The sequence below is a fragment of the Cricetulus griseus genome, chromosome 3 (assembly GCF_003668045.3).
Source record: "Cricetulus griseus strain 17A/GY chromosome 3, alternate assembly CriGri-PICRH-1.0, whole genome shotgun sequence".
NCBI classification, from domain to species: Eukaryota; Metazoa; Chordata; class Mammalia; order Rodentia; family Cricetidae; genus Cricetulus; species Cricetulus griseus.
The window spans coordinates 55,730,663-55,742,689 of record NC_048596.1 but is presented as its reverse complement, the minus strand read 5'-3'; the positions used below and the strand labels follow the sequence as shown (position 1 = coordinate 55,742,689).

General features: G+C 43.1%; 1 protein-coding gene across 14 annotated transcripts in view; it reads right to left on the bottom strand.

The window, feature by feature from the left end:
- Ppp6r3 (protein phosphatase 6 regulatory subunit 3) overlaps nucleotides 1-12,027 on the bottom strand; it is a 115,355-nt gene that overhangs the window by 38,328 nt on the left and 65,000 nt on the right. For all 14 annotated transcript variants that reach the window (XM_027408775.2, XM_027408777.2, XM_027408779.2 and 11 more), the window contains 4 exons: nucleotides 5,911-6,040; nucleotides 3,428-3,580; nucleotides 1,720-1,869; nucleotides 281-345 (listed from right to left, as the gene is read on the bottom strand). In XM_027408775.2, the coding sequence (XP_027264576.1) occupies nucleotides 281-345; nucleotides 1,720-1,869; nucleotides 3,428-3,580; nucleotides 5,911-6,040 (498 nt within the window). The remainder of the gene's footprint in view (nucleotides 1-280; nucleotides 346-1,719; nucleotides 1,870-3,427; nucleotides 3,581-5,910; nucleotides 6,041-12,027) is intronic.

Sequence of the window (12,027 nt, the reverse complement as noted above, 5' to 3'; positions counted from 1 at the left end):
TACTATGAGTGTATGTGTATGTGTATGGAATGATCTACCCTGAGAGGGTAATCACTGCATACTGGGGAAAGAGTCAACTTTTGGCTGTTTATATTCAACTCAATACTATTCTCAGAAAGTCTTCCAAAACAACAGAGTTCTAAGACTTGACCAAAGGTCAGAAAAGTATCTGTTATGATGTAACCTTATTTTCACTCTCTCTAACTAGCAAAGGGGAACTAGTAAGATTTTCTGTAAATTATAAATCAAATTGCACTACTTTCAGAAACAAGTTACTTACTGTTTCTTCTCATTTGTGTCCCAGGCTTCAAGGATTCGCTCTATTAACTGACATTTTTGGAAAAGCTAAATAAGATAGAACACTCCAATTACTTCAATTATTCACACAGTGGTTAAAGCATTAGAATACTAGAGTAAACCAAGCTTAGTGGCTCAACCTTTAACCAGAGCATTCTGGAGGTAGAGGTAGGTAGATCTTTGTGAGTTCAAGGCCAGCCTGGTCTACATAGTGAGGTCCTCGCTTTAAAAACAAAACAACTTTACATAAAACTGCATGTGGTTCTTAGCCACCCAAATGCAACATAGTGCCAGATCCCCTGAAGCCAGTCCCATCAGTACCATGGCCACACAGAGAGCACTACTAGGCAACTTGTTGCTAAGAGTGTTGCCGCAGTAAGCAGTGAATCTGAGGCAAAGCTAGGATCTGTTACCTAGAAAAAGTTGGTCAGAAGCACAGGTCCCAGCCAGAATTGTATGCTCTGACAAATTTAGCACAGCTCTAACACAATGTTCTATTTTTTCTCTTGTTTGCTTTATTTTACTAGGGGATTGGAGAGTGGGGCTTAAGACAGGCCCTCTATGTAGGGCAGGCTGGTCTTGAACTCACTGATTCTGTCTTTACCTCCTAGGTGCTAGGATTATAAGCATGCACAACCACACCTGGCTTACTTCACTTTTAAATGTGAGCAACATGACTTGAACATATCCTAACACTTGTGTAATACTGAGAACAGGGTCGTACCAAAACGGTCAAAGAGAAGCAGCCTTGGCTGCAAACTTCAATGAGCAATGGTACTTGTCTACTCAGGACAGCCTTTCTGCCTAACAGGTCTGGGAATAAACCACATAGGAACTTGAGGATTAGATAAAACCATAGGAATGTAGAACACTGAAGACTGACCCAGAAAAATGACTTCATATTTTATAGAAAAGAAATGCCCCCTAAGCCAGGTATCATTGCACATGCTTGTAACTCCATCTCTCGGGAGCTCGAGGCAGAAAGCTCATGAGTCCAAGACCAGTCTGGTTTACACAGCAAGATCCCTCTGCCCCTTGCCCATAAAACACAAGACAGAACTTAAAAACATCACTCAATATTGACCAAAACTCATTCTGCCAAACTTTTAAGCACCTATTCAGCACCAGTAGTTAAATTTTGGTGTGCCAAAGCACTGTAAAAGCATTCTTAGTAGTACTTAATTATCTATGCTTCTTTTAACTCCCTCAAGGTATGTTTAAACTTCTTATATTTACCAGGAAAGTGGGCTTACAGCTCATTTAGAGATGTTCTTTGGAGAATGTGATTAACAGAAATCACTGGCCAAAGTGCAATGAGCATGTGGCAGTTAAACCTTAAGACATGGAAGCTACTTAATCTGTTCTTCAACTGTAATTAATTTCATACTCTGGAAAACACAGTAACCAAGAAATAATGCTTACATGCTTCAATAACAGATTGTCACCAGCAGAGTCTTGATCAGTAATGGTGCCATTTTCTGCATTCTCAAAAGGACTGGCAAGAATGAGTGCAATGCAAATTTCCACTTGCGTATGTAGAAAGTTATTCCATGTGTACTTGAAGAACATGTCCTACAAAATAAAAGTGCAGTCTCTTCAGTTAGCTCAATGCCGAAGCCACCACTTTAACTATCTATACAGTAGTAATTGAAGAATATGTTTCAGGGTGGGAAGATGCTCAGTCAGTAAAGTGGTTGCTGAGTACACAAAGGAGCTGACTCTGAATCCCCAGCACCTACTTAAAAGCTGGGCATGGGTCTACAATCAAGTACTGGGGAAGTGAAGGCAGGTATAGCTAATTGACCAACCAGCCTAGCATAACTGATGCGCTTCAGAGTCAATGGATCTCTGTCTCAAAAGACAAGGTAGAAAGCTAGCAAGTTGGCTTAGTAGGTAAAGATGCCAGCAAGACTAATTCCCTGAGTTTGATTCTGAGAACCCACATGATGAAAGGAGAGAACTGACTTCCAAAGCATATAGTTTGACATCAACATGGGATTCATGATGCCTAAATATGCACGTGTACACACAGACATGTATATATCCACATTAAAAGGAACCAAAGTTTAATATTTAAAGGAGAGGTTTAAAATTAAGCATTCAAAATGCCTGAGTTTGCATAGAATATATTAGAAAATAGAAGAAAGTTTCAGAAAAATGAAGAAAACATGAGCATAACCTTCTCAAAGACAAAGTCTGTAAAGTGATGCAAATATCTAGCTTAGTCCATTTCCAGATTCTTCACTTTGTGACTTCAGGGAGAATTACCATTGCTTCTTCAGACCCCCAAGCAATAGGTTTTGCTTAGCACTTTCTTGAACTGCACAATTAGGGCTCATTTTTAAATGAAGAAATGTGATACAGAGCATTAGTTTTACTGAAAAAAGAAGGTATAGTCAGGCGGTGGTGGCACACGCCTTTAGTCCCAGAGTTCGAGAGGCAGAGGCAAGCGGATCTCTGTGAGTTCGAGACCAGCCTGGTCTACAAGAGTTAGTTCCAGGACAGGCTCCAAAGCCACAGAGAAATCCTGTCTCTAAACACGCCCCCACCCCACCCCCAAAGAAAAGAAAAAAAGAAGGTCTAGGGCAACCTAACAGTGTCATCATAGCCTCCACTGTCAGCAGAATGTCAATTTATAGATAGCTATTTGTTAATTTGTCATTCCTGCTTAAAATTGGGCTTCCTACTCAGAGCCCCTGAGGGTGCAGAATACAGGACAGTTATTAACAAGGTAACCCTGTCACACACGTGGCCCTGAACAGTGAGCCAGTGCCTTGTGATGTGTGTGCCTCTGCCAGTTTTATTTTATTCTAGTACTTTCTGGATTCCTAATGTCCCCCAAACTTTGCTTCCCAGAGGTGTGGAGGGAATGAGCTCGTCCCCTTTACTGGGTGGATAGGTGTCAAAAGTAAGCTGACACCTCTAGCACCTCACATCACAATCAGGCTTGGGACAAGTCAGATTGCGTTCAAAGCAGGTTCAGTGTTCATGGTGACAGTACTGTTAGATACCTGCCCCTACTCTCTCCAGGTGACAGTACTCGACAGTAAGATCAGACCACACCCATGTCAATTTGTAAGACTTAGGAACTATCAAGGGAGACTTGAATGTCTGTGAGGCAGAATCTCACCAATATGACACCAATGCTGTTCAGTTCCATCAGGTCCCCATTTATACTGCTGGTATTGGTTTGGAGCAGGCTGGATATCAACCTAATCACATTCAATCGAGTGTTCCCAACAGGAGGGTCCAGTATACCCCATGTAGTCTTCATCACACTTTTCTGAGGGAAAAAAAAAGCTTTCAAATCAAATTCAGTTAAATGAATAAACATAAAGTCCATGTGCTGACACAGAAAGCCAGCTATCACCACACCGTTTACACCTGAGAGAAACCTAAACTTGCAGCTAGAATCTTTACAAGAAGCCAGAAATGCCAGGTGTTGGTATCCCAGCACTCGGGAGGCAGAGGCAAGTGGATCTCTGTGAGTTCGAGGCCAGCCTGGTCTCCAGAGTGAGTGCCAGGACAGGCTCCAAAGCTACACAGAGAAACCCTGTCTCGAAAAACCAAAAAGAAGCCAGAAACAACTACAGATGGTAAAGGGTAAATGTTTGCCCTGAGAAACGTGATAGACGGCCTGTTCTTGTCTACAAAGGAAGTCTCAAAAATCTGTAATCAAAGGGCAGAAGCATATACTGCAGCACTTTAGACATTCTGACAGGAAAGAGTAACAAACTAAAATGCTTAAGGTCACACCCAAGCCGCTCCCACTCACTCATCTCCAGAACCCACATAGTAGAATGAAAGGAGATAACTGTTCCTACAAGTTGTACTCTAACCTATATAAACTTTTTTTTAAAAAAACAAAACAACACGAAAACATAGTTTGTAATGCTAATTAGGGTCAGTCTCTTATTTCCAAGGTTTTCAGACTGCCTAAACAAAAGCTTTATACTTGCCCACTCTCCTCTTCTGGCCCAACCCTTACAGTTCCACTCCGTGGAACTCGAAGACTTTCTAACAGGCTTCATGGTGCATAGGGGTGATTTATCTTTTTCTTACTCTTACTCCAAGGACTGGCAAGAAGGATGCCACTGGCATTTCGCTGCTAAACACTGAAAATGGTTTTCTAGGGTGAATGGGCTGAATCAGGATGCAGAGCTCTGGTTGGAATGGGCCCAGCAGAACCCTGAGCATAGAGAGAATTGCTAGGTACTCATAATAGCACTGAGCATCTGAACAACAATTTGGGAGCTAATGAGACCCTTGGGATCTGGACTTAAGGTATTCTGTTGCCCCCCCACCCCAAAAGAATAAATGCGGTCATCTGAACAAGAATGGTCCCCACGGGAGTCATATATTTGAATTTTTGGTCCCTAGAGAGTGATCACTAGCATGAGGAGGTATGGCCTTGTTGGAGGAAGTGTGTCTCTGGTGATGGGCTTGGAGGTTTCAAAAGTCCGTGCTAGGGCCAGCTTCTCTCGCCCTGCCTGAAGATCAGGATGTAGTTCTCAGCTACTGTTCCAATACCATGTCCCTTATCCCCATGACGATAATGGACTAAAATTGTAAGCAAGACCCAATAAAGGCTTCCTTTTATAAGAGTTGCCTTAGTCATGGTATCTTTTCACAGCAACAGAACAGTAAGTAGCAAGACCTCAATCAGAAGTGACAAATCCATATACTAAATTCTCAATGAATTATAGCAATGAATACACAACAAATGACACTGGATTCAAATGTACAGGGTAAAAGAAAAGGGCCATGGAAGACCTAACACTAAAGCAGTGTGATTCCCAGTGTGACTCTGGCAAGTCTCCTGAAGTTCCACTGTGTTCAGATGTTCCTCATGGAAAAGCAACACCCTGTGCCAGGTCCTTTCCAGGTTGTACATTAAGACTTTAGTAGACTGTATCTCCATTAAAACATTATTTGTCCATACTGTCCTCAAGCTTATATGAAAATGCAATTTCAAAAATCAGAACATGAAAGGTTAACTTTATCTCAAAGGCCTAAAAAGAGTATGTTACAAATAAGAAAATGTTTTATTTTACTGATATATAGGTACTCAAGGATTTACAAAACAAAAATCTGAGTTTACTATTTAGGTATTTTTAATTATAATTTCCTCTCATTTACTAATTTAGACAATGTATATGGATAAGAGTAAATTTAAAAACTAGTTTACAGGAGGCACAGTGGTATATGCTTGTAATCTCACTACTCATAAGGCTCAGGCAGGTTGATAGTGAGTTCAAGGCCAGCCTGGAATATATAGCAAGACTGTGCCCAACAAACCAAACCAAACCAAACCAATCACCAACAAAATAGCTCAGAGGTAGCAAAAATCAGTAGTACATTTAAATATATTATGCAGGCTGAGGAGATGGCTCAGTGGGTGAAGCGCTTCCCTCCTAGCTTCTGAGTTCTATCTCCAGAACCCATAAAGTCGAATGGAAGATTGTAACTGGTGCACCCACACACATACTTTTAAAAAACATACCATACAATGCTAATTATGGTGAGTCTCTTATTTCCAAGGTGCTCAGACAATCTAGTGACTGCCTAAACCAAACTCCTGGCTACCACTAACACTTACGACAGCAACCCTACCTTGGGTGGTTCAAGCAGGAGTTCATGGAAAGATCCAAGTCTTCCTCGGATGGCTTCTAGAACACTCTTGTTAACTGAACAAGCTGAGTGACCCATGCCTGGTGGGCAGATTTCTATATGGCCTTCAAATCTGGAAAACACATTGAGGTAACAACTGTAATTCAGAATAATTCACTGAAGCTCTTCATATCAACTCTGCAGGCATATACTTCATGAATCTATGACTATATTATGGTAAAGTCAAAGAAGAGGCCAAGAAACAGAGTAGTAAGATTCATGAGATTGGCCACCATGCCCTGAGAACCTACAGGGGTTTAAGGTATGGGGTGAGATACTATGTCACATCTCCAGATTCCCCCGAACCATTTCTCTCCTGTAACTATCATACTGAAAACATGTCTAACTGAGCAGAAAATGTGGAATCAAATGAAGGACTGCCCCTAGTCACAGGACACATTGCATTACCTGCCAGCTGGAAATGTTAACAATAAGCAAGCCCCAACTTATCCTTAGAATATTTTTAGATAAACAACACTGATTTCAACCATTACAACTCATTCCTTGGAAGGAAGGAAGGAAGGAAGGAAGGAAGGAAGGAAGGAAGGAAGGAAGGAAGGAAGGAAGGAAGGAAGGAAGGCACCCAGTTAGTCAGCCAGCCAGCCAGCCAGCCAGCCAGCCAACCCACCCTAGCACCCTATGTTTCTAGACTTGAGATGGGAAGAATTATTTCCATGAGCCTCTGGCACTGGGCAATCAGGTACCATTACGGTGAGTGAGTAAAGGGTGCCAAAATGGGAGGGAAGGAAGGAGGAGAGGGAGGGAGAGGGAAGGGAAGAGAGAGAAGGAGAGCGATGGATCATGATTTATGAGCTGGGGATAGGGAGATCTGAAGAGACGAGGGCAGAAAGGAACCAGCTGAGGTAGACTCACTGCTTGCCACCCATGGCTATGACTTGTTTCATGACCCTGATACAGCTGTGCATGTCCTATTGCACAGCTATTGGTGTCTGTGGCTACTATTATCACAAAGGACCCTGTGGACACCCAGAGTATGGGTCAGTACCTGTGACCAAGTTGATGTGCAAGAGACGTAAACTCACAGGGACCATGGTCCAGGATTCCTACACCAACACCAAGGACTATGGTGACATCTGGCCAAGACTGCTGTCAGGGGCCATATTTTGATCGTGTTCTGACAAATAAAGCTTGCCAGAAAGATCAAAGAAGCAGAGAAGCTACCAGTCCTCCCTACTTGCTCTGTTCCTTCCTCCAAACAGAGAGCAAGATCCCTTTCTGCCCCACCTTACTACTTCTATCTGTGTTTAGTCTTCCAAGTCCTCTGTAGTTAATTCTGGTCAGCTAGTGGCCAACTCTTTTGACTCCAAGCAAGCTGCATTTGTCATAATATGATCAAAATTTTACACAATAATGTCCATGGTTCCTGTTACCATGTGCAGAAGCCCACAATCTGGGCCTACATCTGAGGCAATGTTGGCCTTAAAGGGTCAAGTTGTTGCCAGGGCCCTATAGACCTGGGTGGTCCATGGCCCTACCACAGCCAGCGTCTGTCAATGCCCATGGTTCCTGTTACCATTGAAGGCTGAGTGGATACCAGGCTCTGGGCTGACACCTGGGGAAATGTAGGCATTTTTTTTTGGGGGGGGGGAGTGTCATGTTGCCACTTAGGCCATGCTGATCAGGGCAATCTGCAATGCCAATTAGGGCCAAGATGACATCTGGGTTCAGGCTGTTCCAACAATCACGTTTGGGTCTATGGTCCTACTGCAATGAGTCTGTGCTCTCTGTGGTCTGTGTTGCCACCAAGGGCCATACTGATGTCCAGAATCTGGGTCCACGAGAGGTTGAGGTTTTGAGGGCCTCACTGCCATTGGGTCCACAGTAGAGCTGACCCTGAAGACTGAGGCACATGTGGTTCAGCACTGAGAATGCTTGTGGGAGATATGGATGGCCCCACACTTCATCTATGATATGGTGGAGTGGGTGAAGATAAGATGACCTGCCCATCCTCTGCCACCTGTGGGTGGGTGAGAGAGCTGGCCCTGAGGTCATGGGAGTTGGAGAATTAGCATAGCCCCGCCACCACCATTGGCAGCAGCACTAAGGAGATCAGGACCTGCGTCTTATCTGGGCAGCACAACAGACATGAACCTATTGGCTGGGATGCAGGTGAGCAAGCCTAGAGGGCACAGGAACAGAACTGACCCTGCCCATCCCTCATCTGCCATGTGGTAGCATGGGTGAGGAAAAAGTGCGCCCCCCATCCTTGACCACCTGCATCAGGTGAGAGAGCTGGCCTCAGGGCCACAAGAGTGGGAGAAGTGGCCCTGAAGCCACCAGTTACAGCACATGGGAGAGTGGGCACAGCATCTCACCTGGGCAGCACATTATATTTGACCCTGTTTGCCAGGGCACAGGTGAGCTAAGCCTGTGGGTCTAACAGCAGAAGAGTTGCCCTTGCCCCCTCCCTGGTATACCACAGTATGACAAGGGTAAAGGAAATGCCCTCCTCTCTAACCCTCGTCACCTGTGACAGGCAGGAGAGCCAAACTTGAGGCCATGAGAACTGAAGCACTGATCCTGACCCTCATCGAGTGCAGCAATCAGAGAGCAAGTCCTGCACTTCATCTGGGTAAAACAGTAGAGCTGTTCCTGGTAGTGTGATGAGGGTGTGAGAACTCCTTACAGCCTGCTACAAGCTTTGTGGGGATGGTGATGACAAGGGAAAACTGGCAGGCTGACCAACCCAGCTACCACCCAGGCTCAGAACAAGGATTATGAGGGAGCCAATCCTAATACTGACCTATCTCATCTATGAACTACTACAGCATGTGAAGGGTATGAACATACAAATCCAAAGCTACAGGATCTCCATGACACAGGCAACAATAGGATATCCAAGAGGCGTATAAAGGAGAAGCCAGAGGCGTCAAACCAGACCAGTGACTCACTGCAATGAATACTTATAAGACAAATCAAATAAAGGGTATACTGTGTGACTCACTGGGCCACACTATAGCTTCCATGCCAAGACTTTTTAATTGTTTTGTTTTTTTTAGTTTTACTTTTAAATTTTGTTTTTGGGGGAAGGTTGCAAGGGCAGAGGGCAGAAGCAAGGGGATGGGGATGAGTGGGATCAGGATGAACAATGTGAAATCCACAAAGAATCAATAAAAAGTTTAAAAATAAATTATAGATGGAGTGAGACTCACAATTTCAGCTAGCATTGTGACTACAAGGGGACAGTAGTTTTTAAGTGGGGGGAAAGAATAGGACCAGGAAGGGAAGGAAGACCTAAATCAATCTGAAATGGAGGTACAAAATTCAAATTAAAAGTCCTATGTTGACTGTTACAGTGAGATTGCTTGGACCAAAATGTGACCTGTTCAATTATCAGTTAATTACTGATCATTAACAAAAGAAACATTTGAGAATGTCTCTCCTGGGACAGCAATGAGGAGCCAATCAGCAGACCAAGGGCTGCACACCTCCTGGAACACCTGGAACCAGACAGTGCTCACTGCAGCAATGACTGCTGGAGAACACTACTTGTGCTTAGTTAGCTCCATCTAGCTCTGAAGGCAGCTTTCAGAAACACAATTCCTGAAGAAAGGGGAAGAGCGATCCCTGTTTTTTTGGTTTTTGTTTTTTTTTTTCCTTCAGTTTTTTAAAACAGGGTTTCTCTGTGGCTTTGGAGGCTGTCCTGGAACTAGCTCATTGCCCCCACCTTTAATCCCATCACTCTGGAGGTAGAGGCAGGTGGATCTCAGTGAGTTCAAGGCCAGCCTGGTCTACAAAGTGAGTTCCAGGACAGCCAGAGCTGCGACACAGAGAAACCCTGTCTTGAAAAACAAAGAGAGAGAGAGAGAGAGAGAGAGAGAGAGAGAGAGAGAGAGAGAGAAGAAAAAAAGACAGACAGGCAGGCAGGCAGGCAGGCAAGAGCAAAAACAGGGTCTCTACACAGACTTGGCTTGCTATGACTAATTTGACATATCATTTAAGATTTGCTCAAACACAATCCTGTGATCTATGGCCAGACAGTTTTATATTACTCTTTCCTATCTAGATGCCATTTTCCTCTTCTGCCTTACTATACTGGCTATAATCCTTGCAAAAGATTTGCTGATGTATGTAAAGGAATTTAAAGAAATGGTAAGGTTTTTTTTTTTTTTTTTTTGGTCTGTTTATATGGTGATTTTTGAGAGACAAATGAGCCTTATAGTCACTTCATTCTGCCTTAGGGGAGTGTACAGCATGTGTATGGCTGTGTGCCTCTGCATAAGCATGGAGAACTGGGTGTCTGGTGTCCTGCTCTATTCACATGCGAGATAGTGGTCTCTCACTGGACCTGGAGCTATGCTGGGAGCCAGCAAGAAGCAGCAGTGAGCCTCTTGTCTCTGTCCACCCTAGCACTTGGGATACAGTACATTCACTAAGCCATCTCCAGGATTAACAGATGGATTTGGTCAGATACCATTTTCTTAAGGCATTTTCACGGTTTATTCACATCTACTTCAGTTGGTTTCAAGATAATGCTGACTTTTTTTAAGATTTACTGATTTATCATGTATACAATGCTCTATCTACATGTATACCTGCACACCAGAAAGGGCACCAGATCTCATAACGGATGGTTGTGAGCCACCATGTGGTTGCTGGAAATTGAACTCAAGACCTCTGGAAGAGCAGCCAGTGCTCTTAACCTCCAAGCCATCTGTCAAGACCCGATAATGCTGGCTTTTTAACAAGGTTTTGCAATGTGTTCCTTCTGCACACTGACATATCTCTATTCAGAATTCATCTGCTGCACCTAACTCTACAGGCAAGGAATGTTCTTTTTGAAGGGTTTAACATGAACTTGGTTTTGTCAATGGCTTATAAAATGGAGCTATTTCTTTTTAAGTATTTCTTTGCAGGTTTTTCCTTTAGGAAATTAAATCCCTTCAATTCTTGGATGTTTTTAGTGAGTTACCTGTGACATTCCTATATTCTTTTAATGTCAACAACAACAACAAAAAACAAAACAACAACAACAACAAAAAACAGTACTAACGTCTTTTCCACAACCGACCCTTTCTAATCTGTATCTTTTCTACTATTCATGTCCACAATCTGCCTAATGGCTTATTCATTTTATTGGTCATTTCAAAGAATCAGCTTTTGGTTCCATTGATTTTCTGTAATTTTTTTCCTTCTTGATACCACTGATTTCAACTCTCAGTTTTATTATTTCTCTTCTACCTGGGCTTAATTTTAAAAAGGTTTTAGGGACTGGAGAGAAGCAACTCCTAAAGTTGCCCCAGACTCCACACATGCACAATTTGGCAATGCATGCAAGCACGCACACCTTACAAAAACATAATTGAACTACTGTGTCAACATGAGGAAACTCAGGGAAGATACAGCTAAAATAGCTTAAGAGCTGTAATGAACAATCATACCTTCTTTTTTTGAGCTCTGTTAAAACAACCTGGAATCTACTCCAGTTTTTGGCATGTGAATTCTCAAGTCACCACCTTTCTTGGCTGTAACACAGCAGCAGGTTTCCCACCATGGATGTTCACTTGGACTTCTTGGGCCTTGGTGACAGGACAGCACAAGGTGGGGCAGTTCTTCTTCCCTCACACCTTTTCATCTCAGACCCTGCCTTTACAGATGAATTGCCTGGCAATCTGATGCTCTTCATAGGTAATGCTTTCTTCTTAGTCAGATAATTCCCAGACTTAACCCTTTTTTCCCAGGATTCAGAAATCTCATGAAAATCAAGTGAAAAATCCAAGATCTAACTGTAATTTACCTTGCTCAACGTTCAAAGATGAAAGCTTCTTCACAGAAGCTTTGCCTGTTCCTCCTCTTAATGTCATCATGGTACTGTGTTTTCCTCCTTAGATCTGCTAAAAATGCCATGTCTACTATTCCTCGGGTATCTTTCTTTCTCAAGTCAGAGTCATCCTATAAGCCTCACAGTACCACTCAGAAAAGTCAGAGAGAAGGTAACAGGGCCCTGAGGCATGATCTGAAAAATAGCAGGGCACAACTGAGTAATACCTTACCATGCTGCTTATGTGATTTAAAATATAAATTTCTGGGGAAGAAGGA